The sequence below is a fragment of the Alligator mississippiensis genome, chromosome 2, assembly GCF_030867095.1.
Source record: "Alligator mississippiensis isolate rAllMis1 chromosome 2, rAllMis1, whole genome shotgun sequence".
Classification (NCBI taxonomy): Eukaryota; Metazoa; Chordata; order Crocodylia; family Alligatoridae; genus Alligator; species Alligator mississippiensis.
The window spans coordinates 284,838,884-284,861,526 of record NC_081825.1 but is presented as its reverse complement, the minus strand read 5'-3'; the positions used below and the strand labels follow the sequence as shown (position 1 = coordinate 284,861,526).

The 22,643-nt window shown below is 41.0% G+C and overlaps 1 protein-coding gene across 1 annotated transcript in view; it reads right to left on the bottom strand.

Annotated features, from left to right (window-relative positions):
- Positions 1-25: 25 nt before the first annotated feature.
- Positions 26-22,643, bottom strand: part of DYNC1H1 (dynein cytoplasmic 1 heavy chain 1) — a 65,610-nt gene continuing 42,992 nt past the window's right edge. The window contains exons 52-78 of the mRNA XM_006270410.4: positions 21,210-21,405; positions 20,716-20,833; positions 19,652-19,867; positions 17,700-17,912; positions 17,375-17,502; positions 16,425-16,578; positions 14,527-14,673; positions 14,290-14,440; positions 13,807-14,060; positions 13,460-13,594; positions 13,256-13,350; positions 12,957-13,131; positions 12,184-12,259; positions 10,323-10,483; positions 7,185-7,296; positions 7,030-7,090; positions 6,825-6,948; positions 6,190-6,303; positions 5,700-5,870; positions 5,248-5,465; positions 5,003-5,106; positions 4,528-4,739; positions 3,580-3,733; positions 2,416-2,558; positions 1,773-1,941; positions 1,193-1,320; positions 26-386 (exon numbers count right to left, since the gene is read on the bottom strand). Of these exons, the coding sequence (XP_006270472.2) occupies positions 258-386; positions 1,193-1,320; positions 1,773-1,941; positions 2,416-2,558; positions 3,580-3,733; positions 4,528-4,739; positions 5,003-5,106; positions 5,248-5,465; positions 5,700-5,870; positions 6,190-6,303; positions 6,825-6,948; positions 7,030-7,090; positions 7,185-7,296; positions 10,323-10,483; positions 12,184-12,259; positions 12,957-13,131; positions 13,256-13,350; positions 13,460-13,594; positions 13,807-14,060; positions 14,290-14,440; positions 14,527-14,673; positions 16,425-16,578; positions 17,375-17,502; positions 17,700-17,912; positions 19,652-19,867; positions 20,716-20,833; positions 21,210-21,405 (4,058 nt within the window). The 3' untranslated portion in view covers positions 26-257. The remainder of the gene's footprint in view (positions 387-1,192; positions 1,321-1,772; positions 1,942-2,415; positions 2,559-3,579; positions 3,734-4,527; positions 4,740-5,002; positions 5,107-5,247; positions 5,466-5,699; positions 5,871-6,189; positions 6,304-6,824; positions 6,949-7,029; positions 7,091-7,184; positions 7,297-10,322; positions 10,484-12,183; positions 12,260-12,956; positions 13,132-13,255; positions 13,351-13,459; positions 13,595-13,806; positions 14,061-14,289; positions 14,441-14,526; positions 14,674-16,424; positions 16,579-17,374; positions 17,503-17,699; positions 17,913-19,651; positions 19,868-20,715; positions 20,834-21,209; positions 21,406-22,643) is intronic.

Genomic DNA, 22,643 nt, shown 5'->3' with positions numbered 1-22,643 from the left:
CTGTTAGAAATAAATGAGTAATCAGTCATGCTACAGACTTTATTTCACATAATATAATTCATCGATTACCACGTAAGTAGAACCACCTAAAAACAGTCATCTGTCCTTCAAACCATCAAAGTTGCATCACTTTCCCAATACACACGGTTCTAAGCAAATCAACTTTACACATATCCATCTGATAATCTAACCAATCTCGAGTGAAGCACACTTAAGACAGTAACTTTTACTATTTACCAGTTACAAAATTATCATCTTTACTCAGTGCAGAGGACTGCAACACCACGTTCATAGAAGCTACGAGGGTCTTCTTTGGTGGCTATTTCAAAGTCAACAGTGAAGATGAGATCAGCACGAGTGAAGTTGAGATAAACTGGTAGCGTAACCTGAGAGAGAAATAGTTTGAAATGAAGATTAAAAGCAGAGCTGAGGGAAGACCTACAAAATTCCTGACCTTGAACAGTGTGTAAGACTAAGTATTCCAACACAGCGTGTCAAAGAGAAACTAAACTTCAGCAAGATCTGAACCTGTTCAGCCTCCGCAAGAGAAGGCTGAGAGGGGATCTGGTGGCCATCTATACAAACTTACCAGGGGGGACCAGCAGGGAATGGGAGAGCCCCTGTTTCCCCAAGCACTACCAGGAGTAAGTAGGAATAACGGCCACAAATTAATTGAGATTAGGTTCAGATTAGACATCAGGAGGCACTACTTCAGTCAGAGCTGCTAGGATCTGGAACCAACTTCCAAGGGAAGTGGTGCTCGCTCCTACCCTGAGGGGTCTTCAAAAGGAGGCTAGATAATCACCTAGCCGGGGTCACTTGACCCCAGCACTCTTTCCTGCCCATGGCAGGGGGTCTGATTTGTTGATCTGCTCAGGTACCTTCTGACCCTACTAACTATGAAACCAGCTGGGTCAACATGAACATCTGTGAGAAGCAGTGATTTTTAAGATCAGTTTGCTGTCCTGCCAACAAATATTTTAGGCTGTCCTCCATCTAGCCATAAAGAAAAGCTGGGTCACAGCACTTGTTTGCCTGAGAACTCCCACTGGAAGGGATCATCTACTATAAAAACAAACTAAAAATGGGAACAAGTATTCTCTAACTCAAAGGGAAAAATTTAGTATCTGAAGAATCACTAGTGAGCAAAGACTGTGAAGAAGTCTTAAAAGTTTGTAGCCACATTACTTACCACATTGGCCTTCTTCTCAGCATTTGTTTGCTTGATCCAGCGGAGCTGTGTTATGGGCAATACAGTTGAAATTGCATTTGAAAGTGACAGCTTGTTGTTACTGCACGTGGCTCCCTGAAGCTTCAAACCTATGAATAAAGTTTGAAAGTGTGATTGATGCTTGCTCTCAAAAGCGAAGTCTACAAAAAAGGTAAAGAAGTCTTTTTCAATACTCCATTTGAGTCCAGAGGTAACTGTCAGCCATTTGAGATGTAGTAGCTGCCTTCTTATCCAGAGCTATTGATATTTAGATCCAATCTTAACAAGCGTGCTTAGTCACTTTACCAGGAGGATTAAGTTTTCCATGATTAAAACACCCTAAGAAATAAGGGAATTTTAGCACTACATACCAGCACAGCAAAGCTTTCTTCATTAAATGATGAACATATGTAGTGCAAAGCCCCACGTAATCTTTTAGCTTCCAATATTATTTGGATTTTTTTTAAAGGCTTAACCCCCCCCCCCCCCACTTTAGTGTTATGCATTTGATGCGATTCATTGGGGCCAAGAGTACCCCCTTTTCAAGGTGACATGGATTTACCTGTAACTCCAAAACTGCAAGCATCCAGGACTGCATTTTGGGTAGTTGTAACATTGACCTCTAGGCAAAGTTCTTCAAGGGACCAACTGTTTGCTTGAGCCACATATTGTCTTGTAGCAGTAATATAAGCCTCAGGTACAAACAAGCCACCCAGGCACACATGGATGTTCTATTCAAATAAAGAGGTATGTTTTAGTGATTTAGTTTACATGCATTAGCCAACAGCTTTTAGGCACATTCAGTATTTGTGACTGGGGGATGCTTTTTTAGTATACACAATTAAGAAAGTTACCTCAGAAGTTTTCATTTGTATGAGGGAGGCAGTTCTACTAAGTAAATACATGATTCATAAGATTTTTGTTAATTCCAAAGTGCCAACGCTACCCATCTAACCATGAGGCAGTTGGTGGGCACATTATCTACAGATTGATTTTGAAACTGGCAGCTTAAAAAGGAACACCACGCTATACACAAGACAAGACATTTCAAGTTAAGGTTATCCAAAAATCCAAGAAAACTTTCAGTGCTTTATAACATTAGGCCAAGAGATATGCTACAGGAACCCCAGCTTAAAAAAACAAAACAAAACAAAAAAAAACCCAGAAAAAAGCTGTAGAGGGAAAGATAGCAAAAAAAAAAATACCTTCAGCTCTTTTGCTCCACCAGAAGCAGCTGCCTGGGAAATGTTTTGTAGCTGTTTAATGCGTTCACTGAAGTCAGACACCCACTGTATAACAGTCATGCCAGCAGGCACAGTGTAGTGAGACCAGCTATGAGGCAAAATACCTATAAAAGATGAGTACAAAGTAAAGAGTTTGTGTGGTTTTAAGTTTGGGTTACATCCTCTTCCCAAATTTTTAGCCCTTCACTGGTAGAACTGTAGCTTTGTTTTGCACCAAGACAGTCTCTTTAGTATCAAAAACAATGGTTCCTTGATTGAAACTGGAACCTATGGTTACCACTATAAAGTACTTGTAACTTCATGAGATGCTCTTTTTTCAAACTAGTTCTTGAAGATTACATGGGTCAACACTTGGAGGTGCTGTCCAGTGTACACAAAAAGCTAGTTAGTAACATTTACAGTTGGCCAATTCAAAGCACATCTATATCAGATTTCAGTTAAATATTATGATTTGAAGGCTTTTGTAAGGATGGAAGACACCTAGTTTAAGTTACTGTATAAGGTAATTAGTCTGATTTCATTTACGAACTGTGTATTGGTTTGCAGTCTGTATCTTCACAAGCAGATGACACGTTTTGCTAAAGAGGGAACAACTGGTCCAAGACTGAAGTGAGAGGTCAAAAATGACTAGGCAAGTTTCTGGGGTTTAGGTTGTAGCTGTGTTGGTCTAAGGACATAGGCAGACAAGGTTCCTTGGGTGAATTTGATATCTTTTATTTATGGTTTAATAAAAAGATATCAAATTCACCCAAGGAACCCTGTCTGCCTAGGAAAGTTTCTAGCATTCCTCTGGTAACCTTCCTTCAAATGAGCTTAAACTAAACTCAAGTTAACTACCAGTTATAAACACCAAAGCTCAAAATATTGGTATAAACTCCTAGAAAAAGCCTCTTTTCTTGAATACCAGTTGCGTCAGTGCTGTCAAAAAAAAAAAAAAACTCAGCTCCACCACATGTTTCACAAGAAATGTTTTACTTGCTCCCAATTTGAGAGAGTGAAGCAGGAAATTTCAGTTTTTGCTTAATTTAATTCCCATTTTTTAGCAAAAAGCAGAGCACACTGGAAACCAGATGGGGAGGTCAATTAGTCTAACAGCACATTATAGAGATGCTAGTTTGAACATACCTTTCACTAGTTCATTTATAAGTGTACGCAAGTAGTTGGTCTGTTTCTTCTTGCCTTCACACACTTGAACCACATCTGCAAGATCCTGACGGACATCTTGAAGCAGCTTGGCTCCCATTTTCACTTCTCTCTCAAAGAATCTGAACAAGGGATCCTAGTTCAAAAAGGTTCAAGTTCAGTTTACAGGAAAGGGAGATTCAAGAACTTCTAAGCAAACTCAACTTTGCAGCGCTAAAGGGGAAGAAGGCACTACAAATCCAAGATTAATTAATGCCTTATTGGTTTGTCCAACTGATAGATTTCACCTTACTTCCCATGTTTATTTTGTTTTCTCTATGAGTTTTTCTTCTTCCAGCTGGTCCAAAGATGATTGGCAAAACAGGAACACTGACAACTAGAGTTGTTAGAAGTAGAGTGCAAGGTGCATGCTGCAGGGCAGGGCCTGTTTTGTCTTAAAGTGCAGAGAGCCCATAGGCCACTGGAGATCTGATAGTTGTCAAGGCAAAATGGACATGGACCGACTGGAATGAGGCTTTTACAATTTAAAATCAAGAAATGCCTTAAGACTTTAGGGCTCCTTTGGCCATTGTCAGTCTACATTCCCAGTTAGCAAAAACCCATTATCCCAGTATTACTACTCCTTTACAGTCAGTGTACACAGCGGTAATACAAAGAGTGCACGCTGTACTTCAAGCAGCCCTTGCTCAATATTCGAAGAGGTGCCTAACTAGTAAAAATGATAGCATTGCTGTGCCATTAAGAATTCATTTTCAGAAGCCATAGACCTTTCAACGTCTGCTATACTATTTAAAAGGGGATTTACACAGATACTTTCCTGAAGGGTAGAATATGTAGGCTTATAGAATTATGGAAAAGTAACTCCCACCCACAGACAAAGGGGTATTTCTGAACTTTTGCTCAATATACATTTGACAACTTAATTGTCACCTTGATGTTCTCCACAGTTCGCTTGAGGTGGTTAAGAGTTTGTGGGATAAGATGAAGCCAGTTGGAGGCTGTAGTATGCAGTGTTCTCATCCAGGCTGGACGTCCATCTGAGGTGGAATCTGTTCTGGTCTTCTTTTCAGTTTCTGCATAAGCCAAGTCATCTTCATCCTCTAGCATCTGCATTTTCAGCATTTTACTGATCATATCTATGCCTGCACCAAAAGTATCAAGTGATATTAGCCAAAAAAGGGGAAACAAATCTCAGGACACCTGTCTAAGAGGTTTTAGGGTAGAGAAGAGGATTATGGGTAGCAGAGAGAGAGAATCAAACAGAACGGACAATACAGCTGAGAAACAGCAACTCTGAACACCTCAGAAGGATGCTTGCTTTTCATTTACTTTGTATTGGACAGTTGTAATGTTTACTACATCCCATGTAAACAGATTGTTATATAAAAGTATAAACAACTTTTACCCTGTGTGGTGAGAAGAACTCTCTCTGCATTGTTTGGTAAGCCCAGCCAGGATGGCGTCTGTGTATCTGGCAGCATCTCAACCCACTGGACAAATTCTTCACGTCTGTAAGTCAATGTTTAAGCATTAAGTAGAAATCCAAGTATGTTATCTATGATCAAGCAATAAGTGGGGTAGGGTGGGGACAAAAATATCAGTAAAAATCTAATGGACTGCAAGCTAGTTGATTTTCTCATTCATAACTACCTGATTCCATCTGGCATTTGAATATCCTTATGTCCATCTACCTTGGAAGCCAGTTTGAATTCACTATCAAAGCTCAGAGTGGTAAACAAACGCTCTAGGAAAGTGTTTAGCAGACGCTGATCAAATTCATTATCAATGCGACCTCCATAAATGGACTGTGCCATCAGTGTCTTCAGGGCGGACCATGGGATCTTATCAGGTGAAATGTTCTGGCGGCCCTAAGAATAAAGAAAGCAAAATTTAAAATTAGAAGGGGAAGATCCCCTTAAATAAAAGTTTAGGGACAATTTTAGTAAAGATCAAGTTTATTATCTAAGACTGTGCTTTAACTATTCAGTTCAACTACCCAGTACCACAGAGTATGTTGCACTTCATTAAATTATAATCTTCAACCAACCAGAAGTGACGCCTTTATTTCTTTAAATGAACAAAAGTCAAACAAATCCACTTGCCTTTGCTGTGTCATCCAGCCACGTATCTACAGTGTCGCAAGCAGATCTCAGATCAGATTCTCCAAATTCATATTTCTTGGACCAGCCCAGTGGAGCATAGCGCAAACGTTCTTGAATTATGGCATGGAACCAAGCAAGGAGGAAGTACAGACGAGCACGTTCATTTGGAGACTAGGAAAGGGTAAAATAATGCATTTTTTTACCACACCAGGACAGTAATTAGAAGATGCTCAAAAAAGCCTTAGCTGACAGCAGTGCTAATACAAATGACCAAGATCTAGCACATACAGCAACCCCAGACTTGAAGGTATGCCAGAGAAAGGTAGAGTTGCATCTCTTTAAACTGAATGTTTTAAAATTGGCTAAATGAAAGCCTCCCAAAAGCAATAAGCCACTATGTTTCAATTGGTTCACCCTAACTTGAAGCATTTACCTTTCTAAACAGTTTGTTAAAGTTTTAGGTTTCCACATGATTAAGCCACAGGCTTACCTTGCACATCCTAGAAACAGGAATACTACTAAAGGTTCTCAGCATGTTTGCCTTCACACCAGGAGGTGGTTCAAGCACAAAGATTCGGCCAGCACGCAGCAAGTTCACTGGCACCTAGATTAACAGAAGAGACAATCCTCAAATCATGCCCTGAAGAATGCTGCCTCAGCACCCCTCAACTTCAACCTTTTTTTTTTTTTTAAAAATAAAGTTAGTGTTTTATGCAAGGTACTACACTGAAAATCCTTGAGTGCAAGACAGTATCTGCTCGATTGTAATGAGATACTGAAACGAAGTGGGAAGGACCAGAGTAATCGCAGGGTTAGCTATGTGAGGGCATACAACTATCAAGTATAATTTTTACATTTCACTGGGAAGAGAAATGGAGGGAAAGATGCATTAGGAAGGAAGCATCTGTCTGCAGCAGATGGAAGAACTCCCACTTTTCGTAACTTTGCTATTGCTATTGTTGGAAGCATGGTAGGCTGGAGTTTAGCTGGTCCTGTTCCTAGACATGTACTTTAAGGCAACACTCTCCCAACCTTAATTAACTCCACAGGAAGTCCAATTTCTGAGCTTACTCTTACATCTGTATGATAACTACTTCAGAGGTCAGTCACATGGAATAACTTTACCTTGGGATTTATTTCCATTGTAAGGAAGAGTCTGAAGCAAGCATGAGGTTGTAGAGAATGCAGTTTCTTCTCCAGTTGCATCAGCCAACCAGGAGCCAGATGAACATTTTTTAGCATTACCCATCTGCAAGAAATTCAAAACAGAACAGTGAGTTTATGGCAGAACATTAGTTACATGTAAAAGTAACAGGAAGAGAGAACTTACCTGCCAGATTTCACTGCTGTGTTTATTGCCTTATCTGCCTGATTAAACCCTTCAGCAGAACCTGTAAACACAAGGTTAAGGCTCAAGTCATGGAAATTCAGTTATCTTTTCATGATGTTTAAAATGAAGAAAAAACCTTAGTATATTCTTCTTACCAATGGCAATAGAGGTAATCTGTGTGTTCTGTTCAGCTGCAAGATCTTCAACATGGCCACTAGCATCATACCCAGGTACAGAGCACATTAGCACAGGAGTGTTAGGTTTCAACTACAAACCAGGAAATGAATATAAAAGATTTATGATTACTTAGAGGGATCAACACTTACGTCTGTTGTAGCAAGAAGTCCCTCTCCCCTTACTTTACTATTATATACTAAGAACTGTTACACTAAGAACTACTGCAAAAGTCTAACTTCAGGAGCCCTTGTTATAAAATTACCAACCCTAGACAACTTTTGACTGGCAATCTGCCAATTTACCCCACAGCCCGCTCTTCCTACCAACACTGTTTACACAAAGTCAATGTAACCCTTGTGCCAGACCCTGGCAAGGGTTAGGTTCTAATTCGGGGGTTTAACACCAAACATAGTAAAAAGGTTGTTAACAAAGTCATGGAGCCAGGTCCAAGGAATCCATTTCTAAGCACTTACAAAAGGTGATTAGGAACAGTCAGCATGGATATGATATACCTTGAATTTAGCAAGTCTTTTGATATGGTCTCAAACAACATTATTGCAAGCAAGCTAAGGAAGTGCAGGTTGCATGAATGGACTGTAAGGTAGACAGAAAACTGGCTAGATTGTCAGGCTTTAAAGGCAGTAATCAATGCAGCCACTTTCAAGTGGAGTGTCCCAGGGGTCAATTTTGTTCAATATCTTCATCAACAACCTAGAAGATGGGATGGAGTGCACCCTCAGCAAGTTTGCAGATGACACCAAGCTGGTGGGGGTGGGGAGGAATAGTAGATATGCTGTAGGATAGGACTAGAATTCAGAGGCTGCCCCAATGCGCTCTAATTAGTGTGTTCCAGCAGACTCAATTAATTAAGTCTTCCAGCATCCTCATGCTTCAAAATGGTGGCGGGGGCACTTGAACTAAAGCTCATTCAATGAGTTTTAGTTCAAACACCCCCATCTCAATTTTGAAGCGCAGGGATGCTGATACACAAGATGCTGCAGTACTTTAGAGTGGCTCTCAGAGCTGCTCTAATTTAAGTGCTGCCCCGCCACCCCCAGAGCATGTGTAAAAGAGCACAGAGATCTCAACAAATTGGAGGACTCGACCAAAAGAAATCTCTTGAGGTTCAAATATGGACAAGTGCAAAATCCTGCATTTAAGACAGAACAATCCCATGCACCAGTACAGGCTGGGGACCAACTGGCTGAGCAGTAACTCTGCAGAAAAGGACCTGGGGGTTACAGTGGACAATAAACTGAATATAAGCCAACACTGTGCCCTTGCTGCCTAGAATGCTAATAGCATACTGGCTGCATTAGTAGGAAGAAGCATTGCCAGTGAGTCAAAGGAAGTGATTCTTCCCCTCTATTCTGTAATGGTGAGGCCACATCTGGAGTAGTGTCCAGTTTTGCCCTGCCCCCCAATACAGAAAGGACGTGGACAAAACACTCTCACAAGGAGAGTAGTAAAGCACTGGAACAGGCTACCCAGAGTCTGTGGAATTTTTGTTCTTGGAGGTTTTTAAGAACCAGCTAGGAAGAGCCTTGGCTGGGATGATCTAGTTGGGGATGGTTCTACTTTGAGCAGGAGCTTGGACTAGATGACCTCCTAAGGTTTCTTCCAGCCCTAATTTTCTTTGATTCTGTGTGTGCAGATTGTCAATAAAAATGTTCTTGGTTTGGCAACCCTGCCTAACCAGAACAATGGTTTTTACACCCTGCTGCTCCCATCCTGGGGTCTTCTACTCAGCCCAAAATTAATATCCCTGACTGCACAGTGCTGCCCCCTAGCCTCTCCTGCTCTTGCCCTGCTCCTGCTGTCCTGGCAGACTACTGGCTCCCTATCTGCAAGGCAAGCAGTATTACAGGTAGGGCTAGATACAACAGCAGCACCAGCAGTCTAGGGTTGAGGGCAAGAGGGAAGGGAGCTTGAGCCACAAGGCCCTGAAAGACCTCCATATTGGACTAATGCTCCTGCTCAGACACTAGATGGTACTGCTCTGCTCTGTCTGCGCAAAACTTGCCTTTAGTCCAGGGGTGGGCAGTTATTTGGGTCTGGGGGCCACAAAAGGAGTTTTGATGAATTGTCAGAGACTGGGCCAGCACTCTTTTCCCCCCTGGCCCCTACCGCAATAACTCACCAAAACTCCTTATGGAGGATGGGGCCACGTGTGGGTGGAGAGTGGTGTTTGGGAACGGGACAGGCAGGCAAGGCCAGGACCACCAGGCAGGATAGCAGGGCAGTGATAATGTAGGGCTGGGGCCAGGGCAGAGCTGTGATCCACTCCCTGCATGCCCCTGCCCTGTAGGGGAGTGTGGGGAGGTGGGTACCCCCCTTACAGCACTCCACATGGGGTCAAACCCCATCCTCTTCTGCCCAGGGCAGGCAATGCCATGCTCTAAGTAGGCAGAGTGGGTAGAAGGCAGCCAGGAGCTGAAGCCCCATGCGCTGGGGCAGGAGCCGCCTGGCTGAAGCTTTCTTCTCATCCAGAGCAGCACAGCACAGGCAGAAGGAGAAGCTGCCACTGGAGGTTAAGGGGAGCTAAGTAGCACCCGGGTGGCTGCAGCCACACCAGGAGCAGCCCACAGGTAAGCTGTGTTTGCTGGCCTGCATCAGGGCTGGTAGGTGTCAGCAGGAGTCTGGTGCTGGCTGCCCTGGGTGGGGCTTGGCTCCATGCCGAGCGCTGCAGGGGCAGCCATGGTCTAGATCCAATCAATTGGCAGATGCCCCCTATGGGCCAGATCCAGTCAGCTGGTGGGCCAGATCTGGCCTGTGCGCCATACTTTGCCTACCCGTGCTCTGGTCTCATATCAAGGAACTTTAAAATTAAGCTCAGGCCTTATGGATTTTACAGACAGGCACATTTAAGCTTGGGATTTACGAAAAGTCCGTAAGTTTGTGGACAGCTGGCAACCCTGTCACATGTTTGTTATACTGAAACCCCCCCCCAGGACAATCAATGTGAATATAGGGAATTCTCTCAAGGACAAAGTTAATAATGGGCATTGACTACCTGGAGTGGAGGCAGGGTAGCACAGAGATGAAGCCTGATAGAAGAGATTTTTGGTCCTCAAGATAGCACAGGGAATTTTACACACATTCATACATATTATTACCTCGGTGTCAACAATGTGCGTCAGATCTAATGGTTGCTCCATAATGGACATGAAGGACTCTCCAAGGTTTGTTGACACAAATATGTGCGCCATAGCCAGCAGTCGATCTGGACGGAAAGCTTGAATCAGAAGTAAACGATGGATGGCCTGCCCAATAGGTGCTGAAATGACAAGGGAGTCATTGTTTCCAAATGAGGCTTCACAGGTTGAAGCTCAAAGTTTTCCATCTTCTCTTCCCAGTGCTCAAGCTTAGTTTTTTCTTCTCCCTCTGAGAGTCTGATTTTCCTCAGAACCCCAAATACAACTTTGAGACTGCACTGAGCAACTTGCAGCACAAAGTGTACATACTGTTTTAGTCAAAATCATTTGTTAACGGCACTTAGATCAAACTGTCTTAAAAACACCCTAGTCAAATCAACCCATTTGTCAGGTCATAATGATTTTATCCATATTACAGGCTGCTAGCCCCTTAGGGCCTAGCTCAACTGGATACCAATTTGATTAGTACCTTTGAATTTTGCTGCAAAACAAGAACAAACAACTTGCTATACAAAGTTTCCAGCCTCCTATGATCTCTTCAGAAATTGTAGCAGAGGAAAGGATATTTTCCTGGAGTGTTTGCAGCCCAAGTTTCATGTATTTTACAGTATTTTAATGCATGTAAAAAGAACAAGTCACATTTATGGTTCACCTTCAAGATGCAATTTCCTCATAAAAATGTTTCTGTACAGTTAGAGCACACCTTATGAAAGCTTTAAGTCTGTTAGTATGTTGTCAGGTTTTAAAGCTGCCTACACCCAGGTCAGAGCACTATTGAATCTGCAGTGACCATGCCACAAAATCTGTCATCTCTATAGTTCATTAAAAGTCACCAACTGCAATCCTGGAACACTCAAACTGCCAATTTCAATACAATTTTACACACTTTCCCATATAAGCTTTCAGACTGGGAAGCTGAGTAGAGTGGTACTTTCACTTTAAAGTGCACATTAATTTAGAGTAGTTACATTAACTTTCTTTTAGCCAGCTATAAATAGAAGTTGTTTTAAATTTGAATCAAGACAAAGTCATGGGAACATTAAACTAGACTACAGTCAAGAAAACTGCAGCAAGATAAACCTTTTGTGATATACCAATATGTAGAAGAATTAGCAAATCACCAGCCTAGATGCTAAGTCAGCTATATACAGTCTGTGTAAACTGACTGTGGACAGTTCATTTCTAGTAAGCAGGTGCCCACATCAGATACCAAAGCCAATTTGCATTGCTATAAAGTGTTAGAACTTTTACATGCAGGCAACAACCTGAGAACTTTACCATCTTCTACCTGAAGTTGAGCTCTAAACGTGATGGGAGGTAAGGCTTATTATGATCAGCTGACTCATAAATCATAACTGTATGCTGTCCTGTGAACAAGTTACTGCTATTTAGCTTCTATTTAATAGCGATTAAACAGAAGTGAAACAAGTTAATGGCCCTACTTTAGTTTTTGTTGCCATGGACTAGCTGATCCACAGGAAATGTTCTCTCTAATGGCAACTCCCTACAGCTCCACTAACCCTGCAAAACTATTGTCCATTTGCCCTTACCATCTGAGAGGATGAAGATTGAAGCAGCAGGCATTCCTACCATTGTAACAAGGTGGAAGACAATGTGGTAGGACAAGGATCAGGAAGAACTAGCTTTGTTACTTATCCCAGATTGAAATGAAGATGTTTTTACCTGAAAACATGTGATTTGAGACTTTTGATCTCCGTCTAGTCAAACCTGTAATCCTCACAAGTATTAAGGCCTAAGACTTGAAGTTCTATTCTGAACGTTTTTTATTGGTAGCAAGACTTAAGGCGGCAGCTGAACTTACTTGAAGGTTTTTCTTCAGACCAAAGGTATGGTACCGTCTGCTCTGGTGAACTGCTATCCAGCCAAATGCAGAACTGCTGCATTGGAGGGAAAGCACATCATAGTTAATATATTTCTGAGGAGCTTGAGATTCAAATTTCATTATTTTTAACTGCAGTTGCAAGGTTTCTAAGCAGGCATTTCCCTCTTCTTTACACAAGCATATAGAGACCATAGCACAGTAAGGGTTCATCCTGAGTGGGGTCTTTACTGCAATACAGCCACCCCAACCAAAATTCAATGTCTGTGTTACATTAAACAGAAAGTCACTAGATATTCCAATTAAGGTAAGAGGGCTTAAACCTGTATAACTAGTCTCTGAAGAGGCAAAGACTTGGGATAGGGATTAGTGCATTAACCGACATGCAAAACTTAAAGAGTTCCTGGCCTGTCAGTTTTCTTGTGGGACCCTGGGCAAGCCAGAGACATGCAAAAGTATTTGGGCTCCTAGAGATCCACATAGATATCTGACAGGATTCTCAGAGCACTTTGTGTTTATCCACCATGGAAGTCCATGAGTGCCTCTGCATCCTTAACTGCAAAATGAAGTTAAATTTTGACCCTTAATCTTCACTAGTTACCCTCTGAAGTGGCAATAATGGTACTGTCCTACCTTATAGGCACATTGACATTATAGCTATGTTATTACTAGTGTCCCACAATCTATTGTGAAATAGGGTCGTAAGTGCCAAGAGGTTAAACTTAGTTTAGTGTAGTGAGAATAGCTCAATTTACCTCATCAGCTTGAACCTTGGAAACCAGGTCCTTAAATTCAGGAAGGCAACTCAGCCTCATCATAGCTTCTGTCTGTTCCACTGTTAGCCCATTGATTTTGGGAAGAGATGCTGTACTGAGTACAATCTCTTTTCCTCTTAAGAAATGCTGGAATTCTGCATCATACGTAGGCTCCCTGAAAAAGTTAATAGTAGATTTTAGCAGAGTTCCTTTTTTTTTAAATGAGTATGATTAAAACACATCTTGCATAAGATGGGAAGTGGAAGTGAATTTTGAAAACCAAGGAATCAAATATTTACCCAATAGTGCCTTTGAGTTTAATTCTGGCCAACAGCATGGCAAAGGTTATGTGATCTTGATGTAGCATGCCACGAGCCACTCTATTGAAAGCCACCTATTGAAGGAGTAACAGGTTAGTGTGAACTAACGGAAGCCATAAAATAGTTTCTGGAATCTTTTGGAAGACCTTAAAAAAATAAAAAGGAAAGAAGGCTGTACCGAACCTGAAAGAGATCCTTTGTGATGATTGAGAGACGCTGTGTATGGTCTTTAACTGCCTTCAAATTTGGATTCTCATACAAGACGTTGTGATAGATATCCAAGAAAAACTGGAGAGAATATTGGTACAGGAAATGTATCTACATAAAAAAAAAAAAAAGACTAAAGCTTAGAAAGCAAATTTAAAAGGCCCTACTATCTAATAAACAGTAGATGTTACTGCAATTCCTGGACATGTAGCTGTACTGGAGAGAGAACTGTAATCTGACTAGTACTACTTCAACTTGGGGAAAAAAAATGAAGTGTAGAATTTCTGATGGGAGAAGAGGAACAACATTTGGTTCTATTTCACCTGTTTCAGTGACTCCATAGTGAAGTAGATACTACTGCAAGCTGTAGACAGGGGCAGATACTGCTGAGATACCGTCTCTACTTCTTGCATGACAATATCAGTCTCTTCTACTTTTCTGGTAACCTCTGCTGCTTCCTTCTTTAGGTTCTCCAAAGTAGTAATTATTGTGTCATCATCCAAGATACGTCCCTTTACTTCATTAAGAGCTTGTAGAAGAGATTTTTCCAACTGACGCAGACGCAACTGGAATTCACCTTAAGTGAAAGAGAGATATGCATAAATAAGTGTTGTGCATTTCTATATGTATTTTATTTTAAATTATTGGCACTTCAAAGCACACAGGCTATAAAACAAGTGTCCAGAAGCAATAGAACCATTTATAGCTGAGAAACAGCTGCACAGCAAGTAACTAAGTTTTCTTCCCATCCAAAGAATAAAGGGATGATCATGTCATCCGATGTTGGTGGTTTTTCTGGAACGTACCTTGAAGTTTAAGCAGGTCAGAACGTTTTTCATCAACATCTGGTCTTTCAGCTTTCAGGACCTCATTTAGACACTGGCTTTGCAAACTGCTGCGAGTTACTGTGAAGTTGACAAATGTAACACGAGAGCAGAGATCTGGTGGGAACTCAACCTACAAAAAGATATCAAAAATAGTTTTGGAGGTTTAATACTCCTTTCCCTCCCCCTTAAAGAACTAATGTTTTAAGGTTTGCTTACTGTTGGATCTCTAGTGGAAAGGAAAATGACAAATGAGGGTGACAAGTCAATGTCTTGGTCTCCCAGGGTAATCAACACTCTGCCTCCAGTTCTCCGGACTTCACGATTCAGTACAGGATTCAGAACTGGGTCATAGCTCTCCACATCCTAAACATAGCAACAATAATTGAGTACAGAACAGTAGCCAGGAAGGCAACTAGAAAAAAAAAGCCTGCACAAAATTCTGATTTAAACCAGGATTTTCAGCTTGGCTCAAACTCTAACAGTAATCTATATGAAGTTCCTTGGTCATATATGCAGAAATGCTACCAAACTATTTCATAGCTTAGAGTAGAATATCCTAGTGGACTCCAAGATGAACATGAGTTGTCAGTGTGATGAAGCCATCAGAAAAGCCAATGGCACTTTATCATGCATCAGCAGATGCATGACGAATAGATCCAAGGAGGTGATACTTCCCCTCTATCGGGCGCTGGTCAGACCGCAGTTGGAGTACTGCGTGCAATTCTGGGCGCCGCACTTCAAGAGGGATGCGGATAACCTGGAGAGAGTCCAGAGAAGGTCCACTCGCATGATTAAGGTCTTGCAGACCAAGCCCTACGAGGAAAGACTAGAGAACCTGGACCTTTTCAGCCTCCGCAAGAGAAGGTTGAGAAGCGACCTTGTGGCTCCCTATAAGTTCATCACAGGGGCACAGAAGGGAATTGGTGAGGTTTTATTCACCAAGGCGCCCCCAGGGGCTACAAGAAATAATGGCCACAAGCTAGCAGAGAGCAGATTTAAATTGGACATTAGGAGGAACTTCTTCACAGTTCAAGTGGCCAAGGTCTGGAACGGGCTCCCAAGGGAGGTGGTGCTCTCCCCTACCCTGGGGGTCTTCAAGAGGAGGTTAGATAGGCATCTAGCTGGGGTCATCTAGACCCAGCACTCTTTCCTGCTTATGCAGGGGGTCGGACTCGATGATCTATTGAGGTCCCTTCTGACCCTAACATCTATGAATCTAGTTCAAGTCCTAGTCAGATGTTTTAGATTGTAGTAATATTTCCAGTTTGGGTTCACTATTTACTCTGCGTAGATATCTAATTACAAGTAGCACAAAAAAAAAAACCAACCCCTGGAATTCCCATTGCTACAAACCCTTATTAAACAAACAAATTGTAACCTCTCTAAAGAGGAATGAGACACTAAGCAAAGGCTTACAGCAGCATGACCCCTTTGAAAAAGTAACTCTCTATGTACCTCTGGTTCTCCTTCTGTAATATTAACAACATACCATAAGGTTAATGGGACACGCCAATTATTTCAAGTCCCTCTCTAATTGAACTTAATACACTTTAACGTCTACACATTCACTACTCTTTGTACAATCATACCAATTACTTCTTTCAACTATGTACAACCTAGTCATTTAAACACTGACTGGCTTCTAGTTGGCACCGGGTCACAGTTTTGAGAAACCATCATTACAGATCAGTTTAGGGAAGGTGTTTTGTGGAAAAAGCAGTGGTATGGAAGGGCATTTAAGCGAGTGGATGAGCAAGTTGTGAGCAATCAGATAACTAGTAGAGCAGACAGGATGCACAAGAGGAAAAGAAAGTGACCGAGTTAGCAGCTTTGAAGTTTAAAAGGCAAAAGAGAAGGAACAGTGTTTGAACAGGCATGGACGATTATCTTAGCTGCATTATAGGGTGAATCAGAGGCCTATATAGGTATTCTGGTTACTGCAACCTTAACAAGTGCTTTGGAGTTCTGAATTAAATGTCTGCAAGGAACCTTATTTACATTTAGATGTTTTGTTACTATGGCAATAATGCTATGCTTTTTAGGTATAAAGCATTGATTTTGAGAGGGCTTCCTGGAAATGTAATCAGGAATTCCTCTGTAAGCAAAAGACTAACCTGGACCAGTAATGGGTTACCAAATCTCAATGCACTTTCCAAGTTCTTTCTGAAAGCATCATCCAGAAAGCTAGTACGAGTAATCTTACGGTCCTTGTATTCATTCATGATGAACTCTGTGGCTTGTCCAGAAGGATCAATGATCAGTGGATACCTAAATTATTGAACAATTATTTGCATTAGTTAAGCTGGATGAATAGAAACAGTTGAATCTATTACGGTTCAGCAACTACTGTATTCTAGGGGGGTTTTTTTGTTTGTTATTTGACATTGTCGCATAATGGAAAATAGAAGCTTATAGTTGTCATCCTTCAGCTTTAATACCTTCCTCATATGCTTTAGTATTTTAATTTAGAATTTGTTGCCTTCCTTCTTAGTATATTTGAACTAACTATGAAGATTCAAGGGAAGGAAACGTTTCATTTTCTGTCATAATTACTACCTACCATAGACATTTAGGGTTCCTGTACACGTACAACAAGGCTGCTCCGACACACTGTAATTACAGTGCGTCACAGCAGACTTGATTGAGTCTGCTGGACTGTGGCAATTACCATGCTCCAGTAGACTCCAGTGTCATATGCATCAGTGTCCCCGTGCTGAAAAACGGTAGTGGGGATGCTTTAACTAAAGCTTGTTTGATGAGCTTTAGTTAAAAAGCACCGCCACTGCCATTTTTCAGTGTGGGGATGTCAACAAATATGACGCTCCAGGTGCTTTAATTAGAGCAGTTTTCAGAGCCACTCTAATTAGAGTGCCCCCTCCCCACCACTCCCAGAGCATGTGTATAAACACCTTTACAATTTCAGAGGTCTTGCAAAGCACTTCTTCTCAGTGATGTCAATTCTCATAAAACACCGAACTTCTGAAGAATGTTCAGTACCACTGCTACTAATGGGAGCTGTGCCCCTATCTGTTAGACTCCTTATTTACCGTTAAAAATGAAATACCTATTAAATCGCTTGAGCATGATGGCATTTTCTGTGCATAGGTCATCTGCTGGTAGGGAACTGGCTTGCCAGCGAAGCCGCTCATCTGCATTGGAAAGATACTCTGTTCTTGCAATGTCTGTACGGAACTGAAAAGTAAATGCTAATTAGTATTTAGCCAGCATCTAGCAACAACTTATGCAACTGTAATTGATCAAAAACAATTAGATCTAAAGTAATGTCATTTGCTAATGCCCCCTTAAAGTAGTAATTCATTTTAATGAGTTACAAAATGTCTTTTGTCATGTCGAAGTCACTACTTTAACATTTATGGATAAGTTTTTACCTGGATATTTGCTTGCTGCAAGTGGTGAGACCACGTAGTGAACAAGTTCTGACGCATTTGCTGGTCAAAGTAGCCAGCATACGCAATAAAGGCCCCTGAAAGCAAACAGTCCCCTGCAATAGTGGACATCTGGTTCTTGAAGGTTTCACTTGTTTTCTCCCATCTTTCACGTTCAGCAGACAGACTCTTCAAGAGAGCTGTACTACGATTTACCTAAGGAAAAAAAATAGAGGCAAACAGTCTTTATTCAGAAGTTAAGCATTCAATTATTGCATGTGAAAAGGCAAATTTGCCAAGTAAAAAAACCTGGGGTGCAAGTAGAGATCAAAAAAGTGAGTATGTGCAGACCAGTGGAAGTTTGGTTCTAATTAAACACAGTTAAATTTTATATTTCTGAAGTGAAGTGTGTGACAAATAAAGCAGCCATGAAGACGTGCGCTGTTCATGTCCACTTGAGCAGCTGGAGTTCAGGAACAAAGTTTAGCATTATTTCAATCCACTCTTGTTTTACTACAAAAATATCTGTACAGTAATTATCCTGAAGTGCAGTTTAAGAAGTGCAACCTATTAGCTCAGTGAGAAAGCACTGAGTAACAAGCTTCTCAAAAACTACAAGACTGAACTGTTCCAATTGGTTAACTCAGTGTTTGTTGAAAGGGACTGGCTAGCCTAGTTCTGACCAACTGTCCACACAATTAACCCAACAGTTTAAAGCAGAGCTTCCCAACCTTTTTTAGAAAAGGCATCCCTTGACAACTTTGGATGTGGACCTCCCCAGTTGAGAATCACTGAACAACTGCAATGTGCTCTATGCATTTCCATAGGAAACTGCTTAGAAGAGACACAAAGGGGCCATAAAAAAAAAACCATTACTTTCCTGCATTGAAAGGTGGAGTTTAACACGACTGAAAAAAATCTCTCTGAATCACCCAGCCTTAAAAGCAACAGCAGCACAAGACTCTTCCAGCCAATTAAAAACCAGTAGCCTAATCAGGAGAACAGGGCAGCACTGAAGAATTGAAAGAGGGACGCACTGTGCAGTCTTATTTTTCTGAAAACTGGTACTGGTACTTTGACCAGATTAAAAAAGAAAAACTAGCACCTTACTGAATCCGGAAGACTGTCTCTAGAGTGCTTCAGACAGTGAGCTAAATTGTACTGCTTAGGGAGATAGTTATGTTAGTGTCATATGACTGAAGGAGATTCATACAGAAATCAATTATGCTGCATGGCTCTTCCAGACTGAAATCTGCTTCTTTATCTCTGGTTACAGTGTCAGCAGCAGGACCCCGAAAGCCACTGCGGTAAGTACTCTTCAGGCCTGCTGCACACACAGAACAGAAACACTGCAGTACACGTGCTCTTCTGCTTGCTTTAAGGCTCTCCGATCAGCCTAAAAGAGACAGAACAGCCAGTTTGTGCTGCCCTTCCTGGTCTGACCTTGCACAGCATCTCCCGGAAACAGAGCAAGGTGGAACAGGTGGAACTGTCCTGCGTACTTGTTTCCAGGAGCATGGGGGAGGAGGGGGCAGACTGGGGAAAGACTGCAGCACAAGCCAGCTCTGCTGTCCACTTTAGGCTAATCAAAGAGCTTAAAGTAGAAGGATGCAGACATGCTACAGCAGCTTACCAGACTGTGGCAGCAGTGCCTGTGTCAGTACTCCTGAGGAAGGACCCTGGAGTGCCACACTACCCCAGCTGAGAAGCAGCAGTTTGAAGTCTAATGGCTTGTGAACCTGTTCTAGAAGAATTGTAAGTTCTGCAGTTGTCAACCCAAAAAGCCATATAAGCCCAGAAATGAAGTCTTGAAATGCAATTTGTGCTGGTGAAAGTGCTGCAGATCTGCTTCAAAGATGGACAGAAAAAGTTGAAAGCCATATAGATTTCTGCCCCCTTTCCACAAATTCAAAAGCAAGTCAGGAAGAGGAATACTATTACATAAAAGTTCTCACTTTTGCTTCTACAGCAGCCAGGTCTGCCTTAATAGCTTGAGCTTCTGAAATCAGCACTGCATACTCTTCCTTGTAGCGAGCAATACTGGCTTCAAGATCACGAATCATCTGTTCCACCTCATTAGCTTTCTGCTGGTTATCTTTGGCATCGTCCTCCAGCTTCTGCAGTTCATTGCGCAGAGGTTCTACTCTTTTCAACATATCAGCATAGTTCAGCTGTAAAATACACACAACTATCAGCTCTACACACTTCCTGAAAATGTGTATTATTGATAGGACACCAACAGCATGTACAATCTTTTGAGAATGTCCTTCTGATTTTTAGGAGTTCAAGCTTTCTGCAGAATCAAATCTTTTACTTTAAAAAAAAAAAATCACAGATTAGGGCTCAATGTTTGGGGAGCCGTAAGACTCCCAAATTCAAGTTTGATTATGCAGTACACTGAAGCAACGAGTTGCCTTGGCTAACAAACCCTTACTAATAGGTGACTCACATTTCAGAAGTCTTCCCTGCAAAGTCTGGTCTGAGGCCAAAACTTTTTCTTACAAGCAACTAACCCTAGCCCTGATAAGGCTGAAAATTATTACACTATTCTGCATTGTGCTTTACTAGCATTACTTCAGAGCAATGCAAGAGACCTGAGCAAGACCTTCATGTTACCTGGAAAACATTTTACTTACCTGATCTCTTCCATTAGCTGACAAGTCAGCAGAATTTGGTCTTGGTAGTAGTTGAAAACTAGCTGCAGAGCAGCAAGGTTAGTCACCATTACTGAAAACTGATAGTTCAAACTGAGGAAGTTTTATGATAACAATCCTAGTAGTTTTATACAAACTCAGTGTAGGACACTAGGCATGTCAGAGCAGTTAATTTGGCATTGTTTGAAAACACTCAATTTGCATGCTTACTTGACTTGTTATTTTTGTTCTTTATAAAGGAAAGCACTGAAGTGAGTGGTTGGAGACGCATGATTTAGCATCTTTGATACTCTGAACACCTTCAAATTAGACCTTTCATCACATTAATATAGGAACATTTTATGTTGACAAACTGACTTAATTACCTGTGCAATTGCCCATTTTACCATAGGACCACAGGCCAAGGATGCTCTGTTGACAATTTCGTAATTGTAACTGGGATTTGACAAGTAGTTCTTTTTCATCTTCTCCCGGATGGCATCACTGAAAGAGTCATGTTTGACAGACTATGTGTAAACAATACATTTGCCCAAGCACAGACAGTAGTCACAAGTTTTAAAACTTGCTCCCTACCACAGTAACTAAAACTAAAAAAAATCCCAGTACCTTAAACCTTCAGCATCTGAACTGCAATGCTTAAGGGATTTAAAGACTACTGTTAACACATGAAATGAATTTTAGTTCCATTACTGGGAACAGTCCTTACTTTATCCTGAGATTAATTCTGTTGTGTTATATATATAGAACAAAAGTAAGGCCAGCTCTGACTATTCAGAAAAATTGTAATACTACTTTCTTATTGCGAAAACCTGTTAATTTTTCTGCTCCTGGCAGTGGTTAAATACTTGCAGTTATTCACCTGATCTCTTCAGCAGAAAAGTTTACAATAGTTGGGATGAAGTTTTCCCTCATGATGATGGAACGTATCTGTTTCCAGTCAGTTGTACTTTCACCCAACAAAAGACAGATGGACTCCAGGGCTAGCTTCACTGCTGCAGGTGGGTTGGCCATAGAACGGACCTCTACCAGGTGTTGCTTCTTTATGGATTTAACAGCTAGCCACAGCCATCACACCAGTTCAAGGAGAAGAAAGGAAAAAAAAAAAAGTTAACAAAATGTTTTCAGATTTAGAAGCTACTTAAAAATTAAAATCTTAGAGGAATTCAGTCTTTCTGAAAAGAACTTTTGATATTGATACCCACCACTAGCTATCACAACTTGAGAAAGACAAAAAACTAGAGAGTTATGAGGGGCCTCCAAAGCAGCATTATGATGAAAACTGATATGAAAATTCATACTGGTCAAACTCGGAGCTGACAAGTTAAGCAGACTAAAAAACCTCTATGAACTTGAACACAGATGTACAGTATATGTTGTCATATGACATTTAATTTTACAATTATTGCATTTGGCGTTTTAAAGCAGTACTTACTTCCCAGTTAGAACAGACTTGTATGTTGCAAAACACTTGCATATTGAATCTTAGGTTTGACGCAAGGATTTCTTAGTATGATCTCTTTTATTGGGCCGACTACCACAATGTGGAAGATATCAAAATCAGACGCTTACAGTACAACTGGACCACCATGGCTATTAGCCCTGCTCTTGTAAGACCATAACATGGAAAATATCAAAATCTGCTGCTTACAATGAAAAATTATGCAGTTGGTCCAATAAAAAGGTATCACCCTAAGAAATCCTTGTCTTTCAATTTCTGGACCATCACAGCTACAACTTCACTCTTACATTCCATTGTTTGAAAAGTTTAGGTACAAAGTTGCTTTGTATTACGATGTCCATGTTTCGATTACCAGATTTTTCAGTGCATTATGAAATCCAATTACTTATGCAAAATAATGAATTCTAAATCCTCTCCTATGCAACCTATTCTGCCAAACTAATTATGGATACAACAAGACTTGAAGAGACAGATTTTGTAGGACATTTTTATGGATTGAATGCTGGTATTTTAGAATCGGCATAGCAGAAATAGATTTTTTGTTTTAAACTTTCATTATATAGTATTGCAGTAATGTGTTATTGTGCTTGTATTAATGTTGCTGGACTTTTGCACAGTGAGGCACTAAAGACAACAAAAAGAAAGCTATTGAAGAGATTGATATTTCATACTTCCTTTCATTGCCAGGAAACTATTAACCATTCATACTTAACCCTTACACAGCTAGAAATAAGAATATTGAGACTTATTACTGTATTTGGTGCTATTTTTCATTGGGGGGGGAAAAAAAGGCTTTCGTGCATTTAAAAATGTTGATTTAAACAAAAAACAAGT